Source organism: Echinops telfairi, unplaced genomic scaffold, assembly GCF_000313985.2.
Source record: "Echinops telfairi isolate 266 unplaced genomic scaffold, ASM31398v2 ScPeMD7_7467;HRSCAF=8505_1, whole genome shotgun sequence".
NCBI lineage: Eukaryota > Metazoa > Chordata > Mammalia > Afrosoricida > Tenrecidae > Echinops > Echinops telfairi.
Window position 1 is genome coordinate 22,435,370 of NW_022111368.1, and position 14,441 is coordinate 22,449,810.

General features: G+C 41.0%; 1 protein-coding gene across 1 annotated transcript in view; it reads right to left on the bottom strand.

Annotated features, from left to right (window-relative positions):
- Positions 1-4,558: 4,558 nt before the first annotated feature.
- IL1RL1 (interleukin 1 receptor like 1) overlaps positions 4,559-14,441 on the bottom strand; it is an 18,647-nt gene continuing 8,764 nt past the window's right edge. Inside the window, exons 9-11 of the mRNA XM_004704442.4 lie at positions 9,965-10,111; positions 8,369-8,536; positions 4,559-4,917 (exon numbers count right to left, since the gene is read on the bottom strand). Coding sequence (XP_004704499.4) covers positions 4,559-4,917; positions 8,369-8,536; positions 9,965-10,111 — 674 coding nt within the window. The remainder of the gene's footprint in view (positions 4,918-8,368; positions 8,537-9,964; positions 10,112-14,441) is intronic.

Consider the following 14,441-nt stretch of genomic DNA (forward strand, 5'->3'; position numbering starts at 1 on the left):
AATTATCAAGGGTTCATGAAGGAGGGAGTACAGGGAAGGAGGGGAAAAATGAGGAGCTGATACCAAGGGGTCAAGAAGAAAGCAAATGTTTTGAGAATGATTATGGCAACAAATGTACAAATGTGATTGACACAATGGATGGATGGATGGATTGTGATAAGAGTTGTATGAGCCCCAATACAATGATTTAAAAAGAACAAGAAGTTGGGGGTGAATCCCTAGATACTCAAGGCTCCCTAAGGTGACCAAAGCTATGGAGCCAAAGATCTTTGTCCTAACTTCTTGGTGTTGAGGGATCAGAGGAAAAGGTTTCTTCTGAGAAGTGATAGAAAGTTATGTGAAACAATGAAATAATACAAAACAAAACAAAAAAAACCCAGTTGCTATCAGTCCAGTCCATGGTGACCAGGTGTGTTGCTGAGTAAAATTGCTCCACAGGATTTTCAAGCAGGTGACCTGACCTAATCTTTCTGGTTAATTCTGGGTGGATCTGAACCACCAAGATGTGATTAGTAGTGTAGTGCTTGACTTCTTATTTGTAACACCCATGGTGTCCCTCAGTAGTCCCGGTGGCATAGCAGTCATACATTCAGCTATGATCCTCAAAGTCAGGAGTTCAAAACCACTAGCTACTCCCAAGGAGGACCAGTTCTATCCTGTCTAATAGGCTCACCATGAGCCACCACGGACTTAATGGCAGTAAGAAGGACGCAGTTGAGATGTTTGTTTAGGAATGAGGACCCCTCTAGGTGTACCGGTTAAACAGTGGTTAGTGTTGTGCTGTTAATCAACCGTAATACAAGGTTGGAAGTTCAAAATCATCAGCCTCCTCTGTGGGAGAAAGACTGGGCTTTCTACTCCTTTAAAGGATTATCAGTCCAGGAACAGGAATGGGAGTAGTGAGGGAAGGTAGGAAGAGGAGGGGAGGAAGCGGGCACACACACACACACACACACACACACACACACAGGGGTGAACAACAGAAACTGTCAAAAGAAACCATGGGGGAAGGAAAAGAGCAGTCGGTATAAGATATGAAAATAATAGCAATTTATAATTTGGTCATGCGGGTGGGAGGGGTTTACGAGGAAAAAATGAGGAGCTGATACCAAAGGCTCAAATAGGAAGTAAATGTTTAGAAAATAATGATGGCAACATATGTACAAGCTTGATACAATTGATGTATGGAATGTCATAAGAGCTGCAAGAGACCCCCCAAAAATGATCTTCTAATTTGGAGGGGAAAAAAGAGTGACCAGTCTCAGGAACCCCCAGGGCAGTTCTACTCTGTGCTTATGGAGTCACTGTGAGGGTCACTCAACTCTTTTCACGAAAATGAAACAAACAACAACTACTGGAAATAGTGAGTTTTATCAGATAGTTAAATAAAAGGTCAATTCAGAAAATCAACCGCAAGCCTATCTATTAGAAATATACATTAATAATGGTATGTTGGAAAATAAATTCTGTTTAATCACACACCAAAAAGATACACACCACAGTTATGAAAACTACAGGGCATTATTAGAAGAGGATAGAGAACTAGACCCTCACATACATGCTTAGCTAATTTTTCTAACTCAAATTCCATATAAATTAGAATAGTATTTGCCTCTCATAAATGAAAAACACACCTGTCAGTCAAGGAGGCTGGGGGAAGGAGATACGATGGAGGCTGGTTAGGATTTCTTCTCAGAGGTTCTCATGGAAAGAAGACGCCAAATGCAAAGAACATTACACTTGACACAGTGAGGTTTTCTGAGAATGATGCTTGCCGTGTATTGAAGTCTTACCTTTGTTCAATATCTTCCTACGCTTTTCAACTTTTGATCGCCACAGAGCCCCAGGTTGGTATTAAGGCCATTTGCAGTAAGGGAACTTGTGAAATTCAAATAACTGGCTGTGTTAGTTTCCTGGTGCTATCGGAACAGAAATGCCCAAAATGGGTAACTTCAGAGACCAGAGGTTTATTTTCTCACAGTTCAGGAAGCTGGAAGTCAGAATTCAGGACACTGGCTCTAGAGGAAGGCTCTCACTCTGTGGGCTCTGAGCAAAGATCTTGTCACTTCAGTATTCTGCCCACTCGGTGATCTTCACATGGTATTGATCATCCTAAGCCTGCTGCCATACGACTCAGAAGTGATTGGGTTTGATATACATCTTATACTGAAATGACCTCATTATACCATAGAAAAACCTATTCCCAAATGGGATTACATTTACAGGTGTAAGGATTAACATTCCAACACATATTTTAGGGAAACATAATTCAGTTCATAACGCTTGCTGGATGACGGTACAGGTGGTTGGCAACAGAGGCTGACTTGGAACTAAAAATGTCTAATTCCAGATCCTATGATGTTAGCCAATCAGCTAGACTTCATTCTTGTCATTGGCTGACATTGAAGTAATCCAATAGAAGCAGATGTATCACGTGAAACACAATCACTCTGACAGGGTAGGGTGGACAAATCTAGCATGTAAAAATATAAGATGAGGAAAATTCTAGTTTCAGATGAAATTTTAGTGTTTATCTTAATTCTGCTTTGACTGGCCTCCTGTATTTTACCTGGGAATCTTAATCCAGGGGCATAGATTTAGATAGTAGGCTATCAAAAAGATGGATAAATACGGATACTTTAGGCAAACCAAAAATATTGCAGAAACTTGGTTTCTGAAACCCAAGTCTCTGGAAGGTAGAAAATGGCAATCGATTCAATTAGCTAGCAATGACTTTGAGAGCGCAGGCTCAGTCGAGCGTCCCAAGTGTGCTGTTCTTGTGTCAGTTACATTCAGGATCCGCTAGGTCCTGGTTCTCAACCTGTGGGTCGCAACCCCTTTGGGAGTCAAAGGACCCTTTCACAGCGGTCGCCCAATTCATAACAGTAGCAAAATGACAGTGATGAAGTAGCAACAAGAATAATTTTATGGTTGGGGGGGTCACCACAACATGAGGAACTGTATTAAAGGGTCGCAGCATTAGGAAGGTTGAGAACCACTGAGCTAGGTGATTAGGCAGCTAGTTAAGAGTAAGATGCTCATCCACTACCATAGTTGAGGTGCTAACATGCCTTCCAGACTGGCAGGACACTCCAGCTCTGAGACCCATGGATGGGTGCCCGTGCAGCCACGAGAGCATGTGCTTGCATTCAGGGAACTGAAAATTGTGGTGGGGGAGGTTAAGAGGGACAACGTCACTTCAATTTTGCTGAAACCGTTCTACCAAAATGCCTCACTGATTTGATAGCTGTACTATAACAAATGCAGCTGTTTCAACTTGAGGGAAGGAAAAGGAGAAAGCACCTTCTGACCTGGGAGTGATAAGACATACTGACAGCATCTTTGCAGAATGATTTGTAATGATGAAAAATCGGTAACACATATCTAATAAGAGACTAGGCATAACAACTGATGCTACAACCTTGAGACAGAACGTTATGAATATTTACAATTATTAAAAATATTTTAGTGACATGTCGAATGCTTTATATACAAAAAGCTAAAGTATAGACTATTTGTTGTTGCTGTTAGTTGCCATCCTGAAGTCGATTCTGGCTCCTGGCAAGCCTGTGTGCGCAGCCTGGCACTGGGGTTTTGAGTGGCTATGATTCTCGGGAAGTGAATCACTAGATCTGGCTGCCCTCAAACCTTCAACCATTTGTCTAGTAGTTGATTATGTAACCATTTATATCACCCAGAGTATATTTATGACATAATCCACCTATATAAATTGGATGTGCAATTATAAATTAAAATTTAAAAACAGAAGCAGTAAAAAAAAAAAACCAAAAATATTTTACAGTAGTAAAACCAGGATGGTAGATTGGTGAGTGATTCAGTGAAAATAATTTTTTGTATGTGCTCTACTTCTCCATACGGTGCTTCTATCAGTTTCATAGTGAGAAAAAAATATTTCTAAAGGGAACAAACATGTGAAAGAAATGTTAGAACTGACAAAAAACTGATTATCATGGCAATTGGGATAAGGTACCTGAACAAAGTTGGCAATTGCCAGATGATAAAATTTAAGTATTATATCAAATAGGAAAAAGAAAGTGTGGCAGCCTGGGAATCGCATCGTCTACCAACATTCTGCTTGAGTGAATCTGGGTGTTCTTCCCGTCACATGAAAACTTTATCTTAAACGTTTTCATTTGATGTTCAGGATGTAGACGATGGCAGAAGAATGAGCAGAGAGCTAAACTGTGGGAACAACAGGGCAGAGGAAGGAAAGAGGCGGGGGAGAAGATCATCTGGTGGAATGGAGGGAAAGGAACATAGTCAGAAAGGGAAGGAAATGAGGAGATGGGGAGGGGGCATTACAAATAAAATCGGGGCATTCGGTATCTTCTCGGAATCAGGACCATCGACTTGTGGGTACTAGCAGAATGCTGCAGTCTGGTGGCCCTTCACTCTGCTGTCTTCAGATTGCAGTGCCCAATTTAGGCCATCGTACCCCTGGAAGTGGCATAGTCCAGCTCGAAGTTGGAAGGCCTCCAAAATTAAGCACATTAGCAGAGCTAGGCAAGCATTGCTGCCCTTGAGCACTCAAGGAAGCCTAGTTTAAAGGAGTTTTAGGAAATTTATTTGGCACAGGCATCTGGTACCTCACATGCTTCCAGAATTTGGAATTCAAGGACAATTTGTTGGCGACATGGTCTTCCCTCCACTTAATGGTACCCTGAATTTTCATAAGATGCTGGAGAGACTCTTGAAAGGTGTCACAAGGCAGACCATCTTGTTCACTCAGCACCTGCATTTCAATGAGAATCACCTTGGAGTTGTTCTGAATGAGGGCATTGTGTAAGGCCATCTCCTGCTCATAGGCAAACTCCTGGCAATGAGCTATCTCAGGAGTCAGGATAAAAATGTGCCTCCGGCTCTTTTGTATGTTGGTCTCCACAGCAGTGGCTGCATCTAGAAATAAAAGAATGAGTAAGATTTTAATCTGCTTCTCTATAAAATGTAATCCTATGATCATAAATGTTTTGAACTTTAAAAAATACCAGTATTATCACCTGGTGTGCAAATCTGACACTGATCAATTTGCTTAGTCAAAAGTGTGGAAATGTACTTGGGTAGAGAACCTTAGAGTTCTAAAGCCTTTCACAATGAGGCCATCAGTCCCAATGCCCTCTTTTCCCCCAAAAAGACCAGTTTGCTGTGAGAGAGCTGTGACCGAAAATGATTGATGGACATGAGGATTAATAAATTAAAAGATTGCAACCAGAAGTAGCATCTGATTTAACATCACAAGCTACAGTTATTTTACCAGAATAAAGAGGACAAACTTCCAGGTCATAGAATGAACATTTGAACCTCAGTTACTGAGTATTTTCAAGTCAAGTGGGTAAGCTAAGAAGAAAAGTCTGGAAGAAGAGAGCTTCAAGAGAAAAGCTCAATGATAGTCTCCTGCATTTCATATTTCACAAAGCTCTCAAGCCATGTCTGTTGCTGTGTATCATCAAGTCAACCCCAACTCCTAGTGACTCTGTGCAGCAGGGTAGAGACCCGTGGGGTTTCCTGGGTGGTAATCTAGATGGAAGCAGGTCACCATTCCCACCCAGTGACCGGTGAGTTTAAACCACTAATATTTCAGTTAGCACTGGACTACTTAATCATTACACCAGCATGGCTGCCTAAGTCATTAAGAGATGACTAAAGTACACCCTCCACACTCACACACTGCTATCAAATGAATTTGTACTCAGAGTGACCCTATAAGTGCAGATCAAAATTGCTCTATAGGATTTCCAAGATTTCAAAGAAAACCACCAAGTGTGTTTGTTTTTTTATCCAAAACAGATCTGAGAGAGTTTGACTTGCCAACATTTTAGTTAGGTTATTATTGGAGTGTGTAACCATTTTCTCTACCCAGAGCACGTATCAGGCAATTAGCATTGCCCTCATACCTCAGGAGACAATTAATTCACGTGTTGTTTGTAGCTTTCCATCTATAACCACTTAAATACCTCCTTTCAGGAGAAATGCCTTCCCCTTCCCCCCGTTAGGCTGCAATTTTTTTAATTAAATCATTTTATTGGAGGCTCTTACAGTTCTTATCACAATCCATATATCCATCCATGTGTCAAGCACATGAAATGTCATTTTAATTCACAGTTTCCTATATTTATCCATTGTGCTTAAACTCATAATGCCCCTGCCCCAGGTGTATCCCCAATCCTTCCTGGTCTCTGAGGAATTAGAAAAGTGTTACACCTCAGCATGAGAGTGGGACAAGAGGAAAGTAAAAGGAAATAGACGTAAGAACTAGAAGGCAAAGGACATTTATAGAGGTCTGTATTAGTCTGGGTACTTTAGAGAAACAAATCCATATAAACTCATGTATAAGAGAGAGTTTTATATAAAGGTTAAGTGAGCATCAAGAAAACATCCCAACCCAGTGTTGCTCAAGCCCACAAGTCCAACATTAACCCATTAACCCATATGTCCAACACCTGTCCACAAAATCCTCCTCCATCTCACAAAACACACACAACGATGCCGACTGCAGGAGGAAAGCTGAGTCATTGAACGTGTAAAGCATCTCAGCACTGGCTGGGGTCTCCACATGGGTGCTCTAGCACCCAAGCTGCATCAGGGAAGGTCCATGTGGCTTCTCCTTGGGGATATCTTGCAGAAAGTGAGCCTTATCAGCTGAAGCTGGGACTGTCTAAGGCAGCTGCACCCTGATGTGACCATCACAAAGCAAGAGACCCGAGAACTAGAACTGTGAGGCTCACTGTGTCATTTATCCTTCTGCCCTTCAATTAATTCCACATGTGTTTATCCGCCAGGTTGGCACAATAAACTAACTCAAGGTCTAAATACAGGCATGTACATATATAAATATATTCATATATAACAACATATGTAAATATATTTAATATTGATATGGTAAGGCAGCCTATGGACATTGGGGCCCTACTGAAGTGCTCCCTCAATGCAAGAACACTTTGTTCTAATAACCCGGAATTCTATGATGCTAATCTTCCCAACACTGTCACTGAAGACAAAATGCGTGCATAAGCAAATGTGGTGAAGAAAGCTGGTGGTGCCTGGCTGTCAAAAGATATAGTGTCTGGGGTCTTAAAGGCTTGAAGATAAACAAGTGGCCATCTAACTAAGAAGCAACAAAGCCCACATGGAAGAAGCACACCTGCCTGAGTGATCATGAGGTGTCGATGGGAATCAGGTATCAGGCATCAAAGACCCAGAACAAAAGCTCATCTCAATGTGAATGAGGGGGGAGGTGAAGTGGAGACCCAAAGCCCTTCTGTAGACAATTGGACATCCCATTACAGAAAAATCACAAGGAAGAGATGAGCCAAAGGGTGCAGTATAGCACCAATGAAACATACAACTTTCCTCTAGTTCTTTAATGCTTCCTCCACCACCACCCCTCAATTATCATGGCCCCATGGTACAGATAAGAGCTGGCAACACAGGGAATTTAGGACAAGTAAAGCCCTCAGGACCAATAATGAGAGTAGCAATACCAGGAGGGTAGGGAGAAGGTGGGAAGAGAAAGGGGGAATGGTTCACAACGATCTGCATAGAACCCCCACCCAGGGGGATGGACAACAGAAATGTGGGTGAAGGGAGAAATTAGTTGGTGCAAGACATGAAAAATAAGATTATAAATTATCAAGGTTCATGAGGGAGGAAGGGTGGGGGAGGAAGGAAATGAGCTGATATCAAGAGCTCAAGTAGAAAGAAAATGTTTTGAAAATGATGATGACAACGTATGTACAAAGGTGCTTTACACAATGGATGGATGGATGGACTGTGATAAGAGTTGTAAGAGCCCCCAATAAAATGATTTTTTTAAAGTGGGGGGGTTTAAATGAAGGGGAGAGTAAAACAGCTAATGAAATGACTGGAATTATGATGAAACTGTTCAAAGTACCTGCAATCTGCTGTAATGTTAAGAAACAGAAGGGACAGTAGGTCGACCTGTTCTCCCCCCCCCCACCCCCAACCTGTTCTTATGAGAGTAAAAAATGTACAAAATTTTTCACCGATATAAGGAAAAGTCAAAAAGACTCTTGGAGTCCTCTATGGATACGAAACTAAAATGCTTCAACTTTTAAGTCTTTCAAACCTCCTAGAGATGCTTAGGAAATGCCAGTCATACTAATCAGGGCCTGAGGCATAAAGGAGGGGCAATGCTCTGCTGGCTTCTTGTGTCAAAGGACACCTACCTCTGTGTTCACATCATAGATACTGCTCGTGACGAGGTGATGATGACAACAGGGTGAGTAAAGAATCCGTATCTCCTCCTTCTGGACAAATGTTTAGCTCTGGCATAGAATTCACCTGTCTCATATGCATGAATTTTGTCACTAACGTCTGTCAACAATTTTACCTTCACCCGGTAGCAAATCTCTTCCATAAATGCATAAGTTATATCCACACTTATTTTCAAGAACATCAGGCAGAATATGATGAACAAAGTATTCCACATAACTGGCCCCCTCAGGACTATCTTTGCAATTCCGGGGATAGATGACATAAGCATCATAGATCTTTCCATCTGCAAATGAAAACAAGAAGCAAAACTCCATCACCCAGCTCTAAAAATATATATATAATTTGATTCTTAGCAGAGATTCCTCACTATTATTTTAATTGTTGCTAAATGCACTTGATCCCCTACTTTTTCTAGAATCAAGATACTCTGCCTTCCACTGCCATTAAATGTGATAAGAAAATCCACCTTAATCTCAGGGTCCTTTTTCTTTTTTTAAAAAAATTATTTAATTTATTTATTTTTTAAAGTTTTATTAGGGGCTCATACAACTCTTATCACAACCCATAAATACAATTTCATGTTGAGGATCGGTGAAAGGCTGTACATATAGCTTAGTCCAAACCATATGGAAAGACTTGATTAATAATGGATTGATATTTCTGGGTCTTGTTTTTTGTAGCCCTGGAGAAGCACCTTCTGCTGCTGATGAGAACTCCATTTCTTCTGTCTTCCCCAAACATCCTCTGGAAAAGTCAAAATGCTACAGACGACTTGTGGAAATGGAGCAGAAATGTTTAAGGGATCTGAATTTCTGACAAGTCAGATAATTAATGATCTCCTATGTAAAGCAGCCATATGAAAGAATGTAGCACATATCTGCTTGATCACAAATCGTGATCATACCAGTGGTATTTAACATGTATACTTATGTGCATAGATCAAACTTTATATAACTCAAACAAAAAAATCAACCAAAAGACCCTCACGGCCATCGAGTTGATGCCAACTCAAAGTGAGTCTATAGGACAGGATAGAACTGCCCCTGTCGGTTTCTGAGAATGTAACATTTTACTGCAGAAAGGTTCATCTCTTTTTTTGCATATAACTTTGTTTGTTAACGTGCTTGTTAAAAATGAACTATTAGACCTAGTCTGTTCTTATTGCTCAGTTTTCCTCAACCAGCACCAATGGTGCTTGCCTTGAGCAGTGTCACTCTACAGCAGTAGAAAGGCCTGTTTTTCCCCCTAGAAAGCTTTTGAAATGCTGACCTTTCAGATCACAGCCAAACTCAAAACCAGGTCTCCAAGACATTGTCCAGAGTAGAGTAAAGCATCTGAATTCGGATAGCCTGGTCTATATTACACCCGGAAAGCAGAAGCGTCTTTCATCGTGGTTTTAATTGCATAAGGCCTCGCCAAAACATATTTTCCTAAATAGTTACACCTTCTTAAGTTGGAGAAGATTCTGTCATTTGGAATTTATTAGGAACAGTTATTCTGGAGTTGAGCTACTGAGATGAATCTCAGGAACAAAGAGAGGTATGGGGGCCTAATGGAAAATTACCTCTGAGTAGATTAAAAACAATTCATTAATTTTCCAAAAAAACGAAGCATGGGGTTCAGCATGAATGATGAAAAGATTGTTGGACAAATAGCCAAAGGTCATTATCAACTTGTTCTTTTCAAGGAAAGCTGGAAATGGACCACTTACCATTCCTACTTTTGTAAGGTGTAACTGTGTCTCTCCATAGCAGGATAAAGTCAATCCAGAACACTTTTAGCAGTACTGAGAAGACACTGATTAGCATGAGCAATACACTAAATCCTCCAACTGTAGTGTAGAGGCTTTGATGACCAACTATTCAAAAGATAGAAGGAAGAGAAAGTCATGATTAGTGTCAATGGAATCAGGTAAAATGAATATACATCTTGGCCTCCAGTGGAAGTACGAGCAATTCATGGCCACTTGAGATGTTCAGGTTGCTTTTGGAGTCCGTTGACCCTTTTCTCGAGTAAAAGGAGTGCTGGTGGTGCCATGCTGGCATGTCCAGCTACCAACTGAAAGACCGCCCAGGTGAACCCACCTGGCTGCTCCATGAGAGCAAGATCCAGTGATCGGCTCCCTATACAATAAGGCAGGGGTAATTCTACTTTGTCCAGTGGATCATTATGTGTCAAGAGCCATCTTAGTCAAAGCAACTGTGCACATGGCACCACACTAGGGCATGACAGGAGATCCCAAAAAGTCGAAGAGCCAGCCCTTCTTCAAATGAGATCTAAACACACATTTGAACTTAACTAAGATTAGAAGTCTTAGAGATAATCATTGGTTGAGGCTTTTAGAAGACAACCTCGCTGCATGCTTTATTGAACAAGGAAGGCTGCTTACCGGTGGTAGTCACTGGAAGATGGGTATGACGCAGACAACTAGAAAGACGGAAAGAATTGCACTCGCAAAAAGAAAAATGGTTGAGAACCAATGTGCAGAGGTGGGTGTGTATTTTCAGAAGTAATCCAGTTTTGAAATTAGTGGATAATAAGGTTAGAATGTGCGTTAGGGGCAGCATCTAACAAGACCCGAGGACCAACCTAAAGCACTTTGTGAGCGCTATTTTAGAGTTTTGAGTGAGGGACAAACAAGGAATGTACTTTTCAAGTCCGATTAATCTGCTGGAATAGAAGGTGTGTTTCTATTGAAAAACATTGCGGGAGGTCCACTAGAATGGGACAGGAATTTCTGAACTACTGGTGTGACTGAAAAAGTAGAAACTTGCATGATAATGGGAAAAGAAGAGACAGGTCTAATATAAAAGACATTAAAGAGAAAGAGTCCATAGCTCTTGGGGATTTATTGTGTCTGAGTGGTTGGTGACATAGAAAGCAGGGAAGAAAACAGATACACACAAGTGTCTCTAGCATATTTCTTGGAGAATCGATTTACTGGATTCTAGACCCTAGATACACCTCTTACTTCTCTTGTGATGAACATTCTTTAGCTATAAATGTACTTTTCATTGTACCCATGGCTTCACAAAATATAGATGCAATAAGATCCCCCTCATTAAGGGCATACAGTTGACATTGACATGTGAATTCTCAGTATTGCAAACATTCAGAATATTTTGGAGATTTAAATTCACCTTCCTAAAAGTCTCACATAAAGATGAAAATCAGTAGACTCTCACATGAGATTGGATCATATAGTTCCTTTGTTATAGTCAACTGAAGTCTTTCAGCTTGAGTTCCCAGTCTTAATGTAAGAAATCACTGGACCATATTCAAAATTCACAACCATCCTTCCCACTCCTAAAAGCACATCAGCTACCAGCACTTGATTTCAGCACTCTGAAAACAAGAATCATCAAGCTATGGTGATTCTTACTGGACACACTGGAACATTGGCTGAGAATTTATTGTCAGCACTGTTTTCGGTTTCAATCACAGATAGTCCCTAGGTGAATCGTTTCCAAATGATTTCACTTATTTATGTTTTTCTAGATATCTTCTCTGAATGTATACTGGGAGTCTGTATTTTTTATGGACATTATTGTAAGGTGACTATGCTTGTGGCTCGGCATTTTTAAGTATAGGAAAGACAATAGTCCCAAACTTTAAAGTAAGCAAAAGCCAGCATCTTCCTAATCGCTAGCAATTTTATAAATACAAAGGTAATTCTTGTATGTGATGATGAAACACTAAGTATTTTCTACTCATTTCTATTCACCGGAAACCCTGTGTTTGAAACTATTACACTTGGCAAGCTATTCAAACTTCACTTGCCTTGGTTTCTTCATCTATAAAATTAGGATGAGAATCACAGTTCCTCCTCCACTGGATTATGAAAAACAAATGAGATTTTACTATCGAGTAGCTAAGCAGTGCCTGGAACAAAAATCATCATGAAGAAATGTGCACAATTGCTATTGCAACATCAAATATTGTTTAATAATACTTCCTTAAATTATGGAGACATTGACTTTTAAGGAAATGCAGTAATTATTTTAAAAGCGATGATTAGAAATAAAGATTTCATCATGACAATTTCAACAGCAGTCACAGTTGGGGGTGAAGGTTGTTTATTTAACACAGTTGTTGAAGCAAAGACAAATTGAAGAAAGACAGGTAAAATGTGTCAAATATAAATAATATGGAAAGAACAAAAACCACAAATCCAAGAAGCTGGAAAACAATTCCAACCCACAGGTATCACAGAGAGCCCTCAGGGGATAACTATATAAGGAAAGAGTTGAGATCAGGGGTAATAAGAGGAGTGATGGGGAATGGGCGGGTGGGGGGGGGCGTGTAGAGGGATGTGGTCTCCTTTCATTCAGAAGCCAGCGCAGCTACCACCACCACCATGGTACTGCATTTCCAGACTCATATCATGTGTCTCCTACTTTTACTGCAAACCTCACAACCACCTTTCCTGTCAATTTCGTATGTGTACCACATATTTCTATGTCTATGCGTGCTGTGTACCTGAGCATGTTCAATACAGCACTTTAAATCATTTGCCTGAGTGTTTGACCATGGTTATTTACTCGTATGGTGTTTTACAAAAGCTTACAAATCAAGAGTCCAAGTAGAAATTAAAACGAGAAAAATCCCGAGCATCCCCTCTGGGGGAGCTGTACAACAGCCATCTCAAATTGGTGGTAGGTTTGCTTCTCACCTCTCATCACTTTTCCATGTATTTATCCAAATCCATCTGGTTCTCCACCTTCCCGATGCCACGACCCTTTCATACAGTTCCTCATGTTGTGGTGAAGCCCCAACCATAAAAGTATTTTTGTTGCTACTTCATAGCTGCAATTTTGCTACTGTTGTAAATCGCGCAACCCCTGTGAAAGGGTTGGTCAACCCCCAAAAGAGTTGCGACCCACAGGTTGAGAACTGCTGAATTCTGGACCCTACCTCGCCTGTGAACTGAAAGCTTAACCCTCCCTTTGACTGTTTGACAATAAGTTCTATATAGTTCTACATAGTTGTAAGGCCACTCAAAGGAGTAGTGAGTGTTAAAATATTATGGAATGAGGGTGCTTCAAACGTTTCATGGGAAAAAAATGGAGTTGGAAGACAATGGCATTTCCCCCATAAACTTCTTAAAGCCCCTTCATATGAAGCTTTCTCTGTGCTCTTTTATGTGGGATAAAATCATTCATCTAACCCGTAGGATGTCTTCCCCCTGAAAATACAGAGAACTAGGGAGGGCACCTATAGGGTGAACCAAATGTTTATAAAGTTGCATTCTGTGATACTACTGATAGGCTTGGTGCATCCTCAGCAAACAGAGGAAGCCTATGTGGGAGGAGAACATCATCACCAATATTGCTTGGCATTTTCCTGGTCTGATAAGAATAAAAAACACAATGACTTTCAGATAGATTTATTATTGTCTTAACATGTTCTGCTGACAATGATTCTCCTTGTTGCCTATACCCAGGAGCGCCCTGTTGCACCATCAAGTAGAAGAAGTGATCATAGCAGGGGTTTCAGAACCTAACTTCAGTGGGGATACCGCAACTCAAGATCATCCAAGGTTGGTCCCTATGAGATGGAGGTTCCTTCCACTGCACTCTCTTCTAAATTTGATAGTTCGTGGCAATGGTCACACAGAACTCAGACCATACTTACAGTTAAGTCTTTATTAAGGAAGTAACAAGGTACAACTCGGGATCAGGATCAGAAAATGTGTAGGCAAAGCCTCCCTGAGTCCATGCCGGTCAGTTCTCTGCACTCTTCTTGGCTGTGAAGGCCTCTCTCAGCACCCAGAACACAGGCCTCATCTTGGTCCCCTGATGACAGACTCCTCTCAGGCCCTTCAAGGAAAGCCTTTTTGCCTTCAGACATCTGCTGGGTCTCTTCTGCACCTGCTGCCATCCTCAGTGACACAGACCTTGACTCCTGTTATAAGTATTTGACTGGGGTCCTTGCCTTTTTGCTCCAGAGCTTCTGTCCCATTTTCATCTCCTTCTTCATGCTTCTTGTCTGAAAAATCTCTGTGCAGTTCACTGCATATAGATATACAACCCCTTGCCCATTTTGAGGCATAGCCCTCCCACCACAGCCATGAACTAGCCAATCCCCTCTCTGTAGGCCACAATTAATTTCACAGTGGGCTCTAGACACCTCATTTTCATAGTCTATTGGTCAATCCTTACAAGGTATTTATCAATCCAAAATGTAGT